Source organism: Phodopus roborovskii, unplaced genomic scaffold (genome assembly GCF_943737965.1).
Source record: "Phodopus roborovskii unplaced genomic scaffold, PHOROB, whole genome shotgun sequence".
NCBI lineage: Eukaryota > Metazoa > Chordata > Mammalia > Rodentia > Cricetidae > Phodopus > Phodopus roborovskii.
The window spans coordinates 3,638,993-3,659,469 of NW_026126721.1; the positions used below are offsets into that span (position 1 = coordinate 3,638,993).

The following is a 20,477-nucleotide window of genomic DNA, read 5'->3' on the forward strand; positions in this document are numbered from 1 at the left end:
TGTGTACTCTTCTTATAGTAGTTTCTATATGCTATTACAAATTATCATAAAATTGGTAGCTTGGAGCACTCTTATTGATTATTGTAGCATTCTGGAGTTCAGAAGCCTAAAAGCAGTCTGCCTGAGTTAAAGGCTAGGTAGGCTGTTGCAGTGTTGGTAAACTATTCCTTGCCTTTTCAAATGTGTGTGTGCCATCCTCAGGCCTTGGTTCACAACTACTTCATTATAGCACTCTACTTTCTATTTCCATCCTTCCGTGTGTTTCTCTAACATGGAACTCCCTGTCTCTCTTTTATTACGACCTTAGAGATTATTTGGAAATAATCCACATAATTCTGAACCACTTCAACTCCTCACGATTCTTAACTTACTCATCTACAAATTTCCTTTTTATTGGAAGGTAACATATTCAAAGAGTCACAAGGTCCACATGTGAACCTCATTGAGAGGCCATATTCAGATTGCAATGACACTTCAACATAGCTCTCTTTACTCTTACATAGCCTAGGCTTGGATTTCTTGGCATTGGGATTCCCCTTATGAGATAGAGTATAGTGTAAATGGTATTCCAGTTTTAGCCATGGTGGTATGTAGAGTTCATTCTTTGAAGCATTTGCTCCACTACAAACATACACCATTAATAGGAACAGAGTAAAACGGGGCAGAATGAAATAAGAAAAGTATTTCCACAGAGCAGAAATGGGATAAAAGTACAATGCACAGGCACAGGTTTGGTCAAGAAGTCAGCTGCATTTCCAACTCCTGTGGATAAAAGTGCTCTTTAAGTTTTGTAGGAAGTATTTATAATTGCTTTGGATCTGATGGAGGGCAGAAAGTAGAATTGTACCTTAGTGCCTTGGGCAATAGAAGGCTCCTCATTCATTACAAGGAACTGGAAAAGTTTATTGTCAATGTCTTCCTGGCATCATAGCGTTTGGCCATCTTCAGTTCTGGGATTTTGAAACACATCAATTGTTAAGTGGGCCCCACTTATTCTGATATCACACAAGACAGGTGTCTGAGAGAGAGATAGGACAGGATTCTAGAGTGCTGAGCCCATGGGCCAGATAAGGTGAAGGAAACTGTAAAACTTTTAGAGTAGATGGACTAAGGGAAAGCAAGGTGGTATCTTCAGTTTCTTCTCTTTAAAGCAGAAATGCTAACCTCAGTTCCAAAGCAAACAAAGAAATCTTTAGCTTCTAAAACTACAGCCAACAAAATCAGCAGCATTATCTTACCCCAAGTGAGAGAATAAGCCAAAGAAACAATTCAGAGATTTTTTTTTATCATTTTTACTTTAGAAGAGCAATAAACATGTGAAACCACAGAGAAAGAACCAAAAGAAAAAACACAGGGATAGGAATGTGATAAATGAACAGTTTTGCAGATAAATGCATAGGTGACAGAAAACAGATAGGAGAGAAACTGGGAAACAGAGTTTGGGCCTCCACTTGTAGGAAGGACCAAAAATGTCTAAGTGTCATTCATATATGGCAGATGTCTATGGACTGACTCAAAGATTAAACTAGACTGGTGTTTTAAATGCTAGTCCTGTTCATACTAGTGATTTATCACCTGAAGATTTAAAAACAGTCACTGCTTGTTAAAATGCAAATTACTGCTGCTCTGCCAATTATAGCTCATTAATTAGAATATTAGAGGATGTGCCCAGACATCTAGTTTTCCTTTGAAATATTTCTCAGTTGATTTTTTTTGTTTTTGTTTTTTTTTTGTACATAGTGTTTAAGAATCTCTAATGCCATTGTATACTGACCTATAATAAAAAGTACGTACTAAATGGTTCTCTCTAGAACATTCTTATAGTTTCACAGGATGATCTCATAGTCTTTTGCTTTAATATATGCAAAATTTAGTGTTTTTCTTTATTGTCTTTGTATGTCACTTTTAATTTCCAATATCCTGATGAAGGAAGCAGAGAAAGATGAAAATGAAGTTCAGCTATTGACAAATTTGTAATACATGTAGTCACTCCATGAAATACATGAAGAATAGTCGGACCTCATATTCTTTTGTTAGAATTGTATCAAAAATTTTCAAATTGGCCACGTAATTTAGATTATTCTTTACATTAGATGATTAAATATTCCATTCATTTGGGGGCTATTAACTTATTTTTCCTTCTGGAATTTTCCCTTCCTCTGACAGTTTCTAATGGATGTTTTATAACATCCTGAATTAGACTGGATGCCTGCCTTGGCTTTGCCTCTATATATAATGTTGCCAGAAGCTCTGTTCTATTTGGTGTAAAATGGTGCTATTTTATTCAACTAAGGTACACAGTTATTCTGATAAGAACAAGAACTACTATTATAATGAATGATGTATTTTTACCATGCTTTATATCACATATGCTTGGCTGCCAAGTTTAGACATTTCATTCTTACTCATTATCTTCATGGATTCTTCTTAGCCTTGCCTGAAATCTTGGGCCTGCCACCTCTCAAGTCAGCTTTAGTTTTCTTTGTTTGCTAGAGTACATACTTGGAACTGGCCATTCCCTAGAGGCCTACAGATCTGACATCTCCTTCCTTCCTTTGCCTCAAGATTAGAGTTGTCCTGGGATGATAATGATGGCTTGGAGAAAACAGAAATTTCTTGGAGTTAGCAGGAATTCTGGAGAGAGCCTGCATCTGCCTTGTCTGTGAGACAGATTAACCAGGCTTCGTCCCTACCATTTCACCCAAGGTTATTTTCCACTCCAGAATTATCAGAAAGTCAGTCACAACCTGTCCCTTGTTGTGTAGATGGGGACACTAGGCATGAGGTGACTCCAATTACTGGTTTAAATTTAACTTGTCTTCTGGCTGGAGGGGCTCCAGCTCACAGCACATTTTAAACACCAAAGCCATGGTCAAATGGGTTACCTTGGACTTATCTTGGCCTGCCTGATAGGTTATGGTCAATTATGTTTGAGGGTCATTTTCAAGCAAGACAGAATCAGGAACTGGAATGGAGCTTGTGAAACAAGTATGTGTTTTTTCCCAAATGGGAAATGCTTATCAAAATAGTTATTACTTATCAAGTGAGCACAAAGTGCCTGGAAATGACGTTTACAGTGAAAGGAAATAGCCCAGCTGTGCTTTTTTTGGCTTTCTCTCCTCAGTTCAATAGGAAAAATATTAATCAATGGGAAAAATGCTCCTGTTCTGTTAGTGTAATGTGCACGTTTTAGGCAGTATGGGAAATAGGAGCTACTTAAATGCCTTTATGTCACAATTTTATTACATGGATTACAAAGAACTTTTAAGAAAATGATTGTTACTTAAGCCTCATATTTACACTTACAGAAATGCTTTCATTTCTTAATGGCACAGCTGAAAAATCTGAGATGGAGAAAGTTCCAGGGTTCCCTAAAGTCCAGGAGTAATTATGTAGAATAGTAAAGGGAAGGGGTTCAGTGACTCTTTGTCACTTGCCACTGGACAACACCTTTTATTCCCCCATCAACAGGGAAGTAATTTGCAATTCAGTGTTTCCTCATGAAACAAATTACCAATTCATCTCCAAGGAATAAAGTTTAAGTTCCATAATTGACTGTTCCCGGTTTCTATCTTTCTCTGCTTAGACATAATAGAACACACACTTCAGAAGGGTCTAGCCCTGCACCTTCTCACAAGTGAGCATGGAGTGTAATCATGCCTGCCACGCTTCTTTGTTCTAGGTGATGAGGCTCCGCAAACTAGCTCAGCAGATTGCGAACTGTAAACAGTGCATTGAAAGGTCGTCATCACTCATCTCCCAAGCGGAACACTCTCTGAAGGAGAATGACCATGCCCGTTTTCTACAGACAGCAAAGAATATCACTGAGAGGTGAGTGCAGGGACAGCTAGAATGTTTTCAGGGTGCTGATTGCTTGTTTCTGGGTGTGACTGGTTGGCCTTGCTCTCACCAGACTTTTTTTTTTTTTCTCTCATTTTCAAGGTTGAATACCAGAGAAAATAGATATTGTTGTTGTTTTGCTCCAGCTAAGGATGATTCCCTTTGACAAAACAAAACTCTTTCTATAACAGCCTAGAGTTCAAGGTCTTCATATCAGCAGTTCACCACTTAGAATAAAACCAACCATTTTGTGTGTGGAGAGTGGGTTACAGGAACAGCATTTGTTGTGATTCTCAAACTTGATCTTATCATAGCCTTAGTAACAAAGAATGGACATACAGGAAAAACAAACACACATCAAAGAGAAACTTATCTTCCATTGCATGGTCCATTTTTCTAAAGAAAACTACTTTGCAGGTGTTTTCTCTTTTTGTCTTGTGTTTTTCTTGGCCTAGAAGGTTGACATCACCTGAAAAGGCCAAGGCTAATTCACATGGGAGAGAAAGGTCAAACAGCCAACCTTCCACTGCCTTCTTTTAAAATACCATCTATTCCTGGGGAGGAAAAGTAGAAATGAATTACTTGTGTAGTCAGCTCAGTAGGAAGAGGAGTCTTCTCTTGGTAAATTAATTTATTTTGTATAGAAATATACTCATTTCCCTGGACATGGACGTATGCAATAAATCCAGTGGATCCAAAGAGAAGCACTAGGATGGTCTGGATAAAAGACATCTCTAGACAACACCAAACGCCTTGACTTTTTATTTATTTTAATTTTCAACTGCTCTTTATGCAAAACTACATTACAATTGCTTTACAATTGTATTATTAAAAGACTCCAGAGGACTCATTCATCCTGATCTCTATCCTAGATCAGAGACCACCACACTGTTTGAGAAAGTAAACTATTTTCATCTTTGCAGGATATAAGGATTCTATCACAGCTACTCATTGCTGCCTGGGTAGTTCCACATTAGCCATAGGGAACAAGTGGGCATGGCTGTGTGCCAAGGAAACCATTCACAAATAATCCACAGGCATTCCCTTGCCAACCCAGGGCTGTAGTAGCTGTAGTGGCTGTAGTGGGGAGACATGCTCACCATCTTAAGACTTAAATTTGTTAAAAGAAGGAGAAAGAAAACCAACACTTACAGGTGTTTGTTTGGCTTGCACACCATTTCACCATTCTCTACAAGTATACAGTATTTTCATTACCCTGGTCTCCTACTAGTCAGCCAGCTTCACTGTTTTCTTATATTTGAAAAATTCCTTTTGCAGCTAATTAGCTACTTATCTCCCACAAAAGACATGAATAACGAACAGCTGCCCTTAAGACACTTTCCTCCCTATTGCAAGAAAAACAGGTTTCTTTCCTTGTGGCTTCCTAGATTTCAAGTGGCTAATTCTTTGTACTCCTCCTCTAAACCAATTTCTTATTCTTTATTCTCACAAAAAAAAACCCAAACACTTAAACACCACTGCTTTCTATTGCATCCAACACACTCTAGAGATGGTTTACACAGAGGTCCCCACCATGGTCTGAGAGTCCATTACTCTGTTTATGAATCGGGCATATCCAGATGAAGCAGCAACTTTATATGGCATTCTACAGCAATCTTTACAAATTTAACTGAATGAAGCCTGAATAAATTTGCATCTAACTGGCAGAGAAAGTGGCCAGTTAACAGTTAGAGCTGAAGAGACTTGTATTTAAAGGACACCACATGCAGCTGCATGCACATATGTGTGCACACTGGTTCCCCTCTGATCTTGTGAGATATCTCCTTCCATTATCTCCTCTTGTACTAGGAGCATATTATCAGGAAAGGAAGAGTGACTTGTGCCAGTTTCCATAAAGAACATGCCCTTGTCAAGTAGGAATACAGAACACCTGGAAATAGTCAGTGGCAGAGCTTTGTCCCCCTGTTTCTACTGTGTCATCTCTTAGTTGCCAATCTCCTTGGTCCAGTCATCATTCCTTCTCTTTCTATGATCTGGGGTATAACAATAGAGGACTGGGCTGGGACAAGATGTTGGGAGACCAAGATGCAAATCTCAGCACTACCCACTTTGCTCAGAGATGTCATTTATGCATTATTGATTGATTGTGTCTAGCTCATCCTAGTGATTCTCTTTGAAGCCACCAGAATTGTTGCAAGTGTTTACACCCATGGGGATGAGTGAATTTTGTTATCACTCACCTAGCTGTCCTGAAGGAATCCTTACCTATGTTGGTTTTATTTCTGAGACCACTGTGCTGGAGCAATTTTCTACTTGGGAAATGTGCCCGTAGTAGCTATCCATATAATAACAACAATGCTGAAAATTCCCCAGAACACCATCACAGACACTGTGAGTGCTACCTGAATGGATGTTTTAATCCTTCAGGGTTTCAGCTCACCTTTCTTGATTGCCTTTTCCATTGTACTGGCTACCTGCTTCAGGGTTTCAGCTCACCTTTCTTGATTGCCTTTTCCATTGTACTGGCTACCTGCTTCATTCTCCATCCTTCCACTTAAAAGTCAAACATATGCCTTCTGGGGTCTATTCTAGTCTATCAACCTTGGGATTTGACACCTAAATATTTTACAACACTTTTATTCAAACACACTTTCAATTCTGCAGGCATTCCTAAAGTGAGAATGTATAAATAAAAGTATTCACAAAACAACCTGGTGTGTTCTATAAACCGAATCACAATTATATAATTTTTTTTCAACTAAGAGGCATTTAAATAAATCCACACATGCAGTCAAAGTCCCAAGCCTTACATTATGTGAGATGCATCTTTTCTGAAATCCACTGTTTGGCTTTGTCCTAACTTCCTATTAACATTTCTGAGTCCAGTTTTGCTTATATGCTTCAAATATGCAGGAATCTAGCCATCTTATTTTCACAATGGTAGCCTCACTGTACTTAAAACTATCTTACATGGATGAATTACTTGACCTATACACAATGCAGTTATTCCTACAAAATAGAGTTGTTATAATCGTAACATGAATACAGAAATAAAAAGAACCCTGTTTTTTCCACGGAGGTTAACAAGCAACAAATTCCCTCCTTTCCTGTTCCTTGCATAGTTCCATATATGATGTGTACCACACTGTTCTCAAGCCGCCATTGGTATGATTGCATGTTAAATGAGCAGAAGTATACACTAAATACAGGCATAAGAAACTTCACACACGCTTTCCAAATAATCTAAAATTACTTTTAGCAGCAAATTGTCTTTATCAAAAGGATGCTAAGAAAATTCCTTCAGAACAGAATGCATTTTTATATCACCTAGAAGTCTCTCTACTGGGAGTTATTCCTTACCAACACAGACAGTTTAAGGATTTGACAGGCTTTTCTAAAAACAGAAGGACAAGAATTCCATTTGGCAACTCTGGAGAAAAGTTACTTGGTTCTAAGAGTCAGAACATATCCCGTGTGTGGGTTTTTAAATGCTATCTGTAGAGCGTTGGTAAGTTAATAGTTAAAGAGTATTGGTAAGTTAAAACAACACTACATTGCCGAGCCCAAATATTTTTGGGAAATCTTGAGCTGACAATAGTTGAACACATTTTGTTTCTGTGGTACCTTGCTGTATTTGACCATGGCTGTGTATGGTGTTTGACAAAGACTGGTGTACAGTGTCTCTTTGGACACATCCACTTTCTGGAATACTGTCCCTGTATGACTAACAACTGAGTGTTATACAGATTATAGATACCAAACAAGAAGGAAGACATATGTAGGATATGTAGGAGTAATGAGTAATGGATAGTTCCTCTACACATGCACACACACTCAGAGAGAGAGAGAGAGAGAGACAGAGACAGAGACACAGAGAGAGAGATGACTATAAAACAAGGAAGTAAGAAGAAGCCAGGAACTAACAATCCAAATGGATGTTGGAAGCATAAAAGACCAGAAGATGGGCAACAAGGATTTGAGGGGGGCATGCACTAAAGTGTTGAGTTTGGTAGATTTCCCTTTACCTGTCACTCCAGTTGAGGACTTGAAATTATAGCCAAAGATAATTATCTTTCCTTCCACCAAGGAAAGGAAACCTGTAGGTATTAAAAATTAAAGTAATCTCTGAAGATTTCTTCTGTCATTCTTTGCCTCCCAGGCTAGCCACTGTCTTCCTTCTGCTTCCAACTAAAAGTTCCTATTGTCAGAGTAGTGGGAGCATTTACTCGGTCATTTGACAAAAACACATTTTATTTTATCGTATGTTGACCTCTGAAACAGGACAAAATTGGAGACACAATCTGTTTTGGATGTGCCTGAAGAAAGAGGCTTATGCCTCCAAGAAGGGAAATAATAAAGCCTGGTTATCTGTATTCACAGCAGTCTCATCAATTGACACAAGATCTGGGTTGCAAGAGAGCCTAAGAGAAAGGCTGTTGTAAGTTTGGCACTTGCCTCCTACTAGCTTGTCCCAGTTTCCCCAGGTGGGGATTATGAGACAGACCTCACTGAGGGTTTTTGTTTTTTTGTTTTGCTTTGCTTTGAATTGTGAAATATTTTTGAGGCATGCAAATGCTACTAGAGCATTTCTTTGAAGTTTTCTGCATTGATACAAATATTTTGGGCTGTTTGGTATATGGCACACTTTAAGGGCTTCATGAATATTTGGTGAATACTAGTTAAAGGTACAGTTTAATTACCATCTATCCCTGTATCCACCCAACTACATTAGCTGTTGTAAGTATCAATAATTAATTCAAGTCCCTTGAATGTCATGTTTAGTCAATAAAATCATACAATGCTGTTATTCAGTGAGAATTTGTGGGCTAATAAGAAAATGACATTACATTGTCTACAATACTTTTTACACTTGAATATTTCATTTACCATGTTTACATTGCCTTAGATTTTTATCCTGCTTGAAATATGATTAGGACATTGCATAATGAATAATCTCCTTTGTTCCCTAGATAACATTGAAATTTTAACAGAGATACAGCTAGAGAAACTACATTTAGGTCATTTTGCCTGTGTAATCTTTTTTATTGTTGTAGAATTGACATAAAGTAAAAATAACTGGTTAAAGAGTACAATTCAATAGCTATGCTTATCCTGAATACTTTATAGGGATGAACTATATGATTCATGACCCTTTGTCTAGACGTTTGTAATACAAAGTTTATGTGATTCACCCATATTTTAGTATGTGCTGATCCTCAATTTCTTTTTGTGGCTGTGTACTATTTCCACCATATAAGTAGACCCTTGAGTGTCACTTTTATTGCCAACATAGGGTTTTCGTAAAAATGTAAAATTTAAGAGTCACTAAAAGACAAAAGAGTGGCTATAGTGCTTAGGTAACTTGCTGGAATCAAAATGTTCTCATGAAATGAGAGACTAAAAACCTGCAGTCCTCCTGACTATCACCACCTAGCTATAAGATCTTGTACAAATGAGCATCAATGGTCTTTACAGGAATATAGTAGATTTATAGTTAAGTCATTTCAACCTTGTTTTTCTTTGCAAAAATAAAAAAAAAGCATTAGTGTCATAATATTTTTGGAACGAAGCAAAAAATGGGAAACACATCAAGATTAAAGTCTAGCATGGTTTTCTATGCTCAGAAGTAAAATCTTCAAGCCATGGTTTTCTTGGTTTTAAGATAACTACTTGCATGTTGGAATGTTCTGCTGTTACTAACTGAACTTTCCAAATCAACTCAAAAACACATAGGAAATAGACACATATACCTTGCTTTATAGTATATACATGAGAGCTCTCACCAGAAAACCTGAGTATGTAGAATTTGTGTGCCTACTGGGGAAATTTGTGAGCAAACTTATGACCATTTTCCATGGCATCTGTTGGGAATATGGTCCAAAAAAAAAAAAAAAGTGAATAGAAGGAGAATGAAAAAGAGCCAGACAAAAACCCCCTTTTAATGTTTATTTTAGAGAGAGGCTAGTAATTGATTAAACTAATCCAATATCTGGAAACATTCTTTTTTAATCTTCACTTTGCCTTTTATGCATTTTGAAATTTTGGAGACTCCCCTTTGAAGTGGATCAGGGGCGAGTCTGAAAGGAACAAACAGTTTCCCAGACAGATGTGTGAAGAAATGCCTGGAGCTATGTGCTTCTTGCTGGGGTTAGAAGTGACTAGGCCAGGCTGTTGAGTACATAGCAACATGAAATATGAATATTTTTTGCCTCCATGGGGAATTTCTTCCGATAGTATAAAGGAAGGGAGGGCACTGTGTTATTTCGCCCAATTTCTTGGCTTTTTCTTTACTTTGTTTTATGTGCTTTGCCATTCAGAGATGGTATTTTTAAAGACCTGATATTTCTTTTCTTTTTATTTTTTCTTATTTCTTCACAGTAATGATAAAAGCCACCTTGACATTCCTTAAAACATTGTTTTGTTTAAATTACAGAGTCTCCATGGCAACTGCATCCTCCCAGGTCCTAATTCCTGAAATCAACCTCAATGACACATTTGACACTTTTGCCTTAGATTTTTCTCGGGAGAAGAAACTGCTAGAATGTCTGGATTACCTTACAGGTATTGTCTTACTGTCTTTTATGTTCTATCTAATATAGTGTACATTCACTGACACAAGCACTTTGCCACTGGATCAATTATTCTCTAAAAACCACATGTGTGCTTCAGAATTTGAAATGCTACCTAATAGTCCTATAAATGATTCATGTGCACTTTATGGTTGTTTTTAACCCCAATAACACAGACTAAGTATAATTTGGGGCAAGAAAATAAAGAGAATCCTGATTGCTAAATGTGTCCTTACCACCATTTTCCTCGCTCTCAACATGGAGATGGTTCAAGTAATAGCAGTGCTAGCCATCAGGAAGATACAGAAGGTTTCATCATGTGAAAGAGGCATCTGACTCTCATAATACATTAATGGTGGGAAAACAAAAGCAATCCAAGTAACTGACCATCTATACCTCTCTAGCATTTTGTGATTGTGATCTTATCTTAGTTGTCACAGTTTCAAAATATTGGAAAACCATTGTAGTCCTCATTTTAGGAATGGTAAAATTTAAGCCATCATGCTGAAGGTCAAATAGAAAGGTATTAAGGACAATTGGGATCTGGCTCAGTCCTGTAACGAACTGCGCAGACCTCTGCACTTTCTAGTAAAAAACAAAACCAAAAAACAAAACAAAACAAAAAAAAATACTGAATTTCATGTTACTCTGGCAAACGTGGCAGAACTCGCATTGCCTTTCCAGTTACAACCCTATACTGTCTGCTTGGCTTTTCCCTCCCTCCCTCCCTCCCTCCCTCCCTCCCTCCCTCCCTCCCTCCCTCCCTCTCTCCCTCCCTTCCTTCCTTCTTTCCCTTCCTTCTTTCCCTTCCTCCCTCCCTCCATCTCTCCTTCCCTATCTCCCTCCCTCCCTTCCTCTCTCTCTTTCTCTTTCCTCAATTATTTCTGGTTTGGAAAACAATGAAGAAAAGAAACAGGAAGAAAAGAAAAACTGTGGCTACTTTTATGTTCCTAGTAGTAAATGTTAATCTTTGCTTTGCTGTTAGTCTTCACAGCAGGAACTGGACTCAGTGGTTGGTAGAAAGAATGAGGACTATTTAGACAAAGTTATTTATGTTAGCCAAAGCCACCAGGACCTGTGACTTCAGGAAAGCACCATGTATACAGTGAAGCCAGATGTGCCCTGTACTTAGGACATAGAGCCTTCCAGAAACCACATCCCTAACTGAACATGGCATCATTTTCTCAACTCCCAGCCAGTATGTGCATGCTTGTGGGATCATGGTTGGGGAGGGTGGAGTCAAAGAGAGGGAACATTGTGTAGCTTTTGTTTTTATAGTGTGTGGACAGAAAGCAAGAAGTATCCAGTCCTTGATTTTTCCCCCTGGGAGAACCCCAGCTGCCCCCTTTTGCCTTTATCCTGCATTTGCAAGCATAGTGAGATAGATATCCCACAAAATATCTCTTTGTCTTGTACAATTATGCCTTTCAAATATATGGCTTCTGCTAAACAAGAAAGAATTTGATTCACTAAGCATAAGCATTTACATTAAGGAACCAAACTTGGTTTTAAATACTTATGGATACAATGCCTCCTTTCTTTGGCTTTTGATTTTGAGATTTGTCTAAACTACTGCCATCTAGTAGAACTTTCTGTGGTAATAGAAATGTTCTGTGTCCATGACAGCCAACATATTAGTTATTAAAAGCTTGCAATGTACATAGTTAGATGTGATTTTTTTTAATGGAGCTATATATAATTAGAAGTTAAACGGATACCTAGTACTCATAGATACTGTATCACTACCTGCATTTTTCTCTTTCCTGCCCTGACATCTTCATTTATTGTGTTTCACAGCAAAAATTATCTACAAGTATCAGGATGAAATTTTATCCAAAAGTATAGGAAAAAAAGAGGGAATAATGTCAAAAGACAAGCAAACAAAAAAACCCTGGCCATCCAAGTATGGTCTTGCTTATCATAAAACAAAAACTTGTGCTCAAAAGACCTACCTAGAAAATTTTCACTTAGGTCTCTTGGACCAGATCCATGTCACAGGCTCATTCCCAAGGCAAGAAGAAACTAGAAAATTAAATATTTGCCTAGGTCTTTTTGTACCAGTACATTTTGCTGTACTTGTCTCATCAGCAAGAATGTATCTTCATTTCCAAACAATTTATAGTGCATTCAATATAGATGTCCTAAATGTCTGTAGGAACATGAATTCATTGACTAAAAAGAAAATCATGAAATTCTAATGTGCACGCCACATGTCATCACAACGGCTGTTTTAATGTCAAACAAAAGGCCATATAGGGTACCTGAGAATTTGCCTTTTGAGACGTCAACCCCAAAATCAGTCCATTTCTAGAAGTAACATGTGTCTTGGCTATAACATACAATGCTTGGCTGATACTACCAAGTCTAAATAGTTTATCTGATATTTATAAGCAGGAAACAACGTGTTTGTGGTGAATTAGCCCACCATTCCTTGTGTAGTGTTTGTGATGAAGGCAAGAAAATAACAGTTATGGTACTGAGTATGTACGTATTGAAATTGGCAATATGCTGCAGTTTTCATTTACTGAAGGTTAGGAATTGACTTTGCGGGACAAACCCATTGGGTTTACAATCAAAACAGGGTTAGCTTGCCTGGCTGTGCAAACAAGATTTTTTTTCCCTGTGGCTTGCCTCTAAGTGGTATGTCAAGTTAATAACCCATGGAGGTGACATTTCCTTCCTGATTGCAGCTACTGCCATGTGTCTCACAGCCACTTGCCTATTTTAAACTTACATGTTCTGTCTATTTAATCACATGTTGCCACATAGACAGCAAAAGCTCTTTTCTTTCCACAATAGCTGATGGAGAAAGAATTCAATTGACTATTTAAATTAAGAAAGACTAAGTTGTTTTTCACTGATTCAGGCAGGGATGATACCACAGCAACAATGATCACAGAGACAAAAAAAAGGCACATTTTATGACACAGCTGAACCTGCACAGAAGGTATCTTCTGAATGGTGTCACTAATTCTTTCATATCCAAGTCATACCATGCAAAACTAAATTTCACATGTGAGCTCTTCAGAAGACAGATGTTCAAACACACATTTCCAGAAAAATGCTTGAAGGGTTATGATGAATGCCTTGCATTTCTTTCATTCTTGTTTACTTGCTTTTCATTTGTAGATATAATTTTGAGATGGGATCTACTATATAACCTAGGCTACCCTCATCCTCATATTCTCCCTGCCTTCCAAGTATTGATATTACAAATGCCTACCATCAGACCCAGCTGAGCCCTTTTTTTTTCTTAATGGGGAGTCTTTGTGAACTTCAGTAACTAACAGGCAGAGCTTCTCATGACTTGTCTTTAATGTCTTTTCAGGCCGTTAAAGCAGAATTTTTAATTTATCATGTATTTATATGCTCCTCCCATTTTGAGTTTCTTTACAAGTCACCAATTCTAAACAGAAACTAATGTAGAACAAAAAGACCTATGCAATGGTGGAAGTAAACTTTGCTCTAAATACATAGAATGCAAACATGCTTCTCCCTTTGAAGTTCAGTTTCAGTATACAGAAGAGTATAAAGAAAAGCTGTGGCTCAATTCTCTAAACCACAGACTGGTAAACTTTGACGAAAATGGCCAGATGGCAGATGTCTTAGGCTTTGCAGGCCATATGGTTGTAACTATTCCATTTTACTGTTGTATGAAAACAGCCATACACAGAAAGTACCTGACTGAGTCATGGCTCAGTGGTTAAGAGCAACTGATTGCTCTTCCATAGAACTAAGGTTTGATTCCCAGCACTCACATGGTGGCTCAAAATTGTCTGTAACTCCAGTCCCAGGTGATCTTATGCCCTCTTATGGATTTCACAAGACTGCACACACAAGATACGTGGACATACATGCAGACAAAATACTTACATACATAAAATAAAATAGTAAAAAAAAAAGCTATGGTTTGCTGACTTCTGCTTTAAAATATTATTGCCAACACTTGTAGCCTTATGTTTTCTTATTTATTCTACTTATTAAATTACTTATTGAAATTAATTCAGTGTAAGTGATTTAGAAATTGTTGTTTTAATAGGATTTAAACGTCTCAGCTGTTGACTATGTTAAACAAAGTTCTTATGTAGAGATAAAGGGAAACAAATGTAAGCATTCTTGATTTTCTTAGTAAATGAAAATGTATTTCTAAGAGGACTTCTTGTCAATTGTGATATTTTTAATTAAACAGTTCACCTACAAATTGAAAAATGAAAGGAAGAAAATAGGAGTGCACCAAAAATTTTAGCAAGGCATCAAATATTTAATAAAATAAAAATTTCAATTATTTAGTTGATTTGTTATGGGATAATAAATAACAATATTATTCAAATGTCTGGTGTTGGGTAGCTAAGAGGCTGTGAAAGCAGATTTTAGACCAATCTGTCCCTATGGCTAGTCTGTAAATAAAGTTTTACTAGAGTATGGTCATACTCATTTATTTACAACTTATCTACATCAGCTCTCATTATACAATGGCAGGGTTGAGTAGTTACAAGAGCTACAGCATGCCCTACAACACGAAAAACTTTTACCATCTAGTCATTTATGGTAAAAATTTCCATCCCCACCTCCCAAAGTGAATGGGATTATGAAAGTTTGTCTTGGTTACTTTGTGTTTCTCTATACATACAAGAAGCTATTTTTTGCTTAGTCTCCTAAATATATTCTAATGATGGCTTGAGATAAATTCTTTCTGGTTGGTGGATTGTAGCTATGCTGTTTACAAATGACAACAAACAAACTCCATAAGTAAGCAACTAAACACATTGGAACTGAAATTCCCATATCTAGTATAGTAGTCTTAGGAGACCTATTTAAGAAGGCTTGCTTTAACAGTTAAATATCTCCAATGGTGTCTGCTGCCCCACTGATATGCTTTCTTGTTGCCCACAGCTCCCAACCCTCCCACAATTAGAGAAGAGCTCTGCACGGCTTCCTATGACACCATCACTGTCCACTGGACTTCAGATGATGAGTTCAGTGTGGTCTCCTATGAACTCCAGTACACCATATTCACTGGACAAGCCAATGTTGTTAGTGAGTATCACATGGCCTATTTACTTCTCAGTTTGATGACTGTTTTCAGGTAAACTGGGTAAAGGAATATAATCACTAATGGTAGATGATGAGAAAGGAAAAAAATTACAATATTTATTCATTTCTTTTTTTTTTTTTTTTGCTCAAAGACAGGATAATGCTGACTTTTATTGTAGTAGTGAAAACAGCTGATCAAATACCAATGAAATTTATGACCTCTGTAAAACCACATAGATGAAGCTCATGAGAATGCTGTTTGATGAAAGAAGCTAGTAACAACACATGTGAAGAAAATTCATTTATCAAATCATATCTTAAAGATCAAAATATTTTGCTTAAAAATGCATCCTTAGAGTTTAAAATGTAAATATTAATCAAGATGTTAAAGATATCTTGAATGGAATGGAGAAAATGTCACTGTTAATAAATATATAAGGGAACTAGGGATACAGCTGCCAGTCAAATTATTTGTAATGCAAACTCGAGGAACAGAGTTTAGATCTCCAGTATGTATGTGAAATAGCCAAGCATTGTGATCTTTACCTATAATCCTAGAATTAGTGAAGGATGGAAACAAGAAAATCCTAGGAGTTCAATGGCATAACCTAATGGTATAACCTAATTAGCAAGTTGCAGATTCAAAAGGACCCTGGGTCAACAAACAAAATGGAGTAGGGTCAAGAAATAATCTCAGTGTTGACCATGGAGTCCACATACACATGCAGCTATGTGTATACACATCCATACTCAAACACAAACACACATCCTGCTCCCTGTGTGTGTGTATGTATGAATGTATATGTATGCACATATATATATATATGATGGCTCATAGGATGAACAGCAATTTCAGGTGGTAGTTCATATGCTTTAGTCATTTTATCATGCATTTAATTTTGTAAACTATTCTAAATGTTTCCATTTTCAAAAAAAAAAGGAAATAAGTTAGTAAAATGAACAGGTAAAGAATGTTAAGTATCTACTCCCTTTCAGAGGTAGTTTTAGGACTAACACTTCAAATCTTAGTAACCAACTCCTCTGAGGAAGAACTAGGCTTACCTGAAGTGTAAGGGACTCCTCTGTCACTGATACATGTTTGATATTTAGCATAGTGATTATTATGACCAACTCAAACAGCAATAGCTGTCCATAATGGTTAGAACAGGATTATTTAAATTGAAGTGAACAAATGGCAAAGGGCTACAAGAAATTGCTTTCCCTGGGAACAAATTTGAAAGTTCAAGTTCATTAGTTGATTGATATATATATATATATATATATATATATATATATATATATATATACATTTAATTGGGGGTGTCTTATAGTTTTAGCAATTTAGTCTATTATCATCATGGCAGGACATGGTAGGCAGACAACATAGTGCTAGAGAAGGAGCTGGGATTTCTCCATCTTGATCTGCAGTAATCAGAAAGAGAAACTGTATCACACTTTGGCTTAGCTTGAAGATAGGAGATGTCAAATCCCAACTCCATAGCGGCACACTTCCTCCAACAAGGCCACACTTATTCCAGTAAGGCCATACTTCCTACAAGTGCCACTCTCTATTGCCAAGCATTCAAACATATATATGAGTCTATGAGGGTACAATCTTATTCAAACCACCACAAATATCAATAACATCTTTTCTCATGAAAAAATGCTATAGTTAGTCTGAATCTTATGAACCAACAAAAGCAGAGAAATCAAGTTTCTACCAATATTCGCCTGCCCAGGTTTTTGACATGCAGACCAATTTACAACTATAAGTAAAACTGTTATTTCTTAAGATATTTTCCAAGGATATTTTATAATTAATCTTGATATTCTTCAATCCACCAAAGCCCCAGAGGGAACTACCTGACATGGGACAGCTAGATGTATAAGAATCCTTGATGGTTTATCTAAGCTTAGCTCATTCTTTGACTTGTTAGTCTACTGTGGTAAATGCTGACTGGATGCTAAACTTACATCTTATCTGTAAGTCTGTTATCTATCAATTTATAGGCCACATCTTCATTAACAAAAATAATCTATATATGTAATCATTAAAATATACATATTCATAAATTATATACATGTACCTATGTATTAAAGTACTCTGTATATTTCAAAATACAGACCAAAAGTAAATGAAAATAGAAGTTCTGTTTTCTCCACATGTTGGAGTAGGTGATCTTTTCCATTTCTTGAACATAGTGTGCTTTTCCTATAGATATTTGTGTGGTGGTGGGTGATGGGTTGAGGTAGAATCATTGTTATAAACATTGTAAGGCTATAAATTGGCTATAATTTTCTTGTCTCAGATTCTCCTCATTTTACAGGCAGCCAAGTCAACTTTCTTTATTTTATCACAATTGGAAGAAGGTGGGCTACTGGTGGAGTTCCAACAAATGCTTTCTGACTTCGTATTCAGATATTACAATGTGATCTTTGAGATTACAAAACTGCCTTGAATCCTTGCAGAGAGCCAGGTGCAATTTTCCATGCCTTCTATAAGATTTTCACAATCCCCTGGGATGGTTTGCACTCCCCTGTCTTCCTCTGACTTCACTTATGCTACTAATGTGAAATTATCTATTTACTTCTTGCTGTCCCTCAGAGGCTTTCTCTTCTCTCCCACCTACCCTACAGAGGAACATGAGACATCAGTACTGATCATTAGAAAAGATGGAGGAGTAGTGTGCCACTACGGCATAAAACAGTGGAGTAATACTGTTTAGTATATGATCTAGAATCTTAAAGATTCACCATGTCTTTACCTGTCTCAATGTGGAGCTGTATTGTAGATGCCTTGATTTTAGGGCATGGGCTAGAGTAATGGAATTGAGGACCCACAGATAAGCTGTGTTCATAAAGTTAGCTGATTTGTTTGTTTGGGATTTTCTTTTGGTTTGTTTTGGGTTCAGTTTTTGAGACAGGGTTTCCTGTGTAGCTTTGGAGCCTGTCCTGGCACTAGCTCTGTAAAATAGGCTGGCCTCAAACTCAGAAATCTGCCTTCCGCCTCCTTAGAGCTGAGATTAAAGATGTGAGCCACCATCACCTGTTCAGCTACCTGATTTTTTTATTATTATTTTATTATTTTTTTATTATTTTATTATTATTTTATTCATCAGGGATATTGGTCTGTAGTTTTCTTTCTTAGTTGTGTCTTTGTGAGGTTTGGGTACCAAAGTTATTGTGGCCTCATAAAAAGACTTTGGCAATGAACCTTCTGTTTCTATCTTGTGGAACAGTTTGAGGAGTAGTGGTATTAGTTCTTCCTTGAATGTCTGGTAGAATTCTGCACTGAATCCATCTGGTGCTGGACTTTTTTTTTTGGAAGGCTTTCGATGACTGCTTCTATTTCATTGTGGGTTATAGGTCTATTTAAGTTGTTTTTCTGTTCTTGATTTAATTTTGGTAAGTGATAGTTATCCAGAAACTTGTCCATTTCCTTTGAATTTTCAATTTTTGTGGAATACAGATTTTCAAAGTATGACCTGAAAATTGTCTGGATTTCCTCTGTGTCTGTTGTTATGTTCCCCATTTCGTTTCTATTTTGTTAATTTGCATGTTCTGTCTCTGCTTTGTTGCATTGATTTTTTTGTATTGTTTTCCTGGTTTCTATTTTGTTGATTTCAGCCCTCAAGTTGATTATTTCCGGGCATCTACTCCTGCGGGGTGAATTCGCTTCTCTCTGTTCTAAGGTTTTCAGTTGGGCTGTTAATTCTCTTATGTGACTATCCTCTGTTTTCTTCATATGGGCACTTAGTGCAATGAACTTCCCTCGTAGCACTGCTTTCAAGGTGTCCCATAAGTTTGGGTATGTTGTATCCTCATTCTCACTGAATATTAGAAAGTCTTTAATTTCTTTCTTTATTTCTTCTTTGACCCAGGAATGGTGCAATTGCACATTGTTCAGTTTCCATGAGTTTGCAGGTGTTCTGCTATTTGTGTTGTTGTTGAATTCCAATTTTAAAGCATGGTGGTCCGATAAGATGCAGGGGACTATTCCTATTCTCTTGTATCTGTTGAGGTTTGATATGTCACCTAGTATTTGGTCGATTTTAGAGAAGGTTCCATGTGGAGCAGCAAAGAAGGTATATTCTTTTGTCTTTGGATGGAATGCTCTATAGATGTCTGTTAACCCCAGTTGAGACATAACTTCTGTTAATTCTTTTGTTTCTTTGTTGAGTTTCTGATTTGTGGTCCTGTCTAGTGTTGAGAGTGGTGTATTGAAGTCTCCCACTATAAGTGGGTGAGGTTTTATATGAGCTTTGAGTTTTAGTAGTGTTTCTTTTATGAATGTGGGTGACTTTGTATTAGGGGTATAGATGTTCAGAACTGAGACTTTGTGTTGATGGATTTCTCCTGCGATGAATATGAAATGACCGTCTTCATCTCTTTTGACTAATTTTGGTTTGAAGTTTAACTTGTTAGCTATTAGGATAGCCACGCCTGCTTGCTTCTTATTTCCATTTGATTGGAAAATCTTTTCCCAACCCTTTACCCTGAGGTAATGTCTATCTTTGAAGCTAAGATGGGTTTCTTGTATGCAGCAGAAGGATGGATTCTGTCTTCGTATCAATTCTGTTAGCCTGTGTCTTTTTATAGGTGAGTTAAGACCATTAATGTTGAGGGTGAGTAATCACCATTGATTGTTGATGCTTGTTTGATTTAGATTTGTTGTTGGCAGTGGTATTGTGAATATATTAGTTCTGCTTCATCCTTGGTTTCTGGTGTAGTTGGATTATCTGTTGCCTACATATTTGTGGGCATAGTTACCTTCCTTGGGTTGGAGTTTTCCTTCCAATACTTTCTGTAGGGCTGGGAAAATCTGGTTTTGTCATTAAATATCTTGTTCTCTCCATCTATATTGATTGAGAGTTTTGCTGGATATAGTAGCCTAGGCTGGCATCCGTGTTCTCTTAATACTTTTAGAACATCTATCCAGGACCTTCTGGCCTTGAGGGTTTCCATGGAGAAGTCAGGTGTAATTTTGATAGGTCTGCCTTTATATGTTACCTGTCCTTTTTCCTTCGCTGCTCTTAATATTCTTTCTTTATTCTGTATGCTAGGTGTTTTTAT

The 20,477-nt window shown here is 37.1% G+C and overlaps 1 protein-coding gene across 4 annotated transcripts in view; it reads left to right on the forward strand.

The window, feature by feature from the left end:
* Positions 1 to 20,477, forward strand: part of Mid1 (midline 1) — a 228,569-nt gene that overhangs the window by 185,876 nt on the left and 22,216 nt on the right. For all 4 annotated transcript variants that reach the window (XM_051174858.1, XM_051174856.1, XM_051174859.1 and 1 more), the window contains exons 5-7: positions 3,683 to 3,831; positions 10,235 to 10,362; positions 15,264 to 15,407. In XM_051174858.1, coding sequence (XP_051030815.1) covers positions 3,683 to 3,831; positions 10,235 to 10,362; positions 15,264 to 15,407 — 421 coding nt within the window. The remainder of the gene's footprint in view (positions 1 to 3,682; positions 3,832 to 10,234; positions 10,363 to 15,263; positions 15,408 to 20,477) is intronic.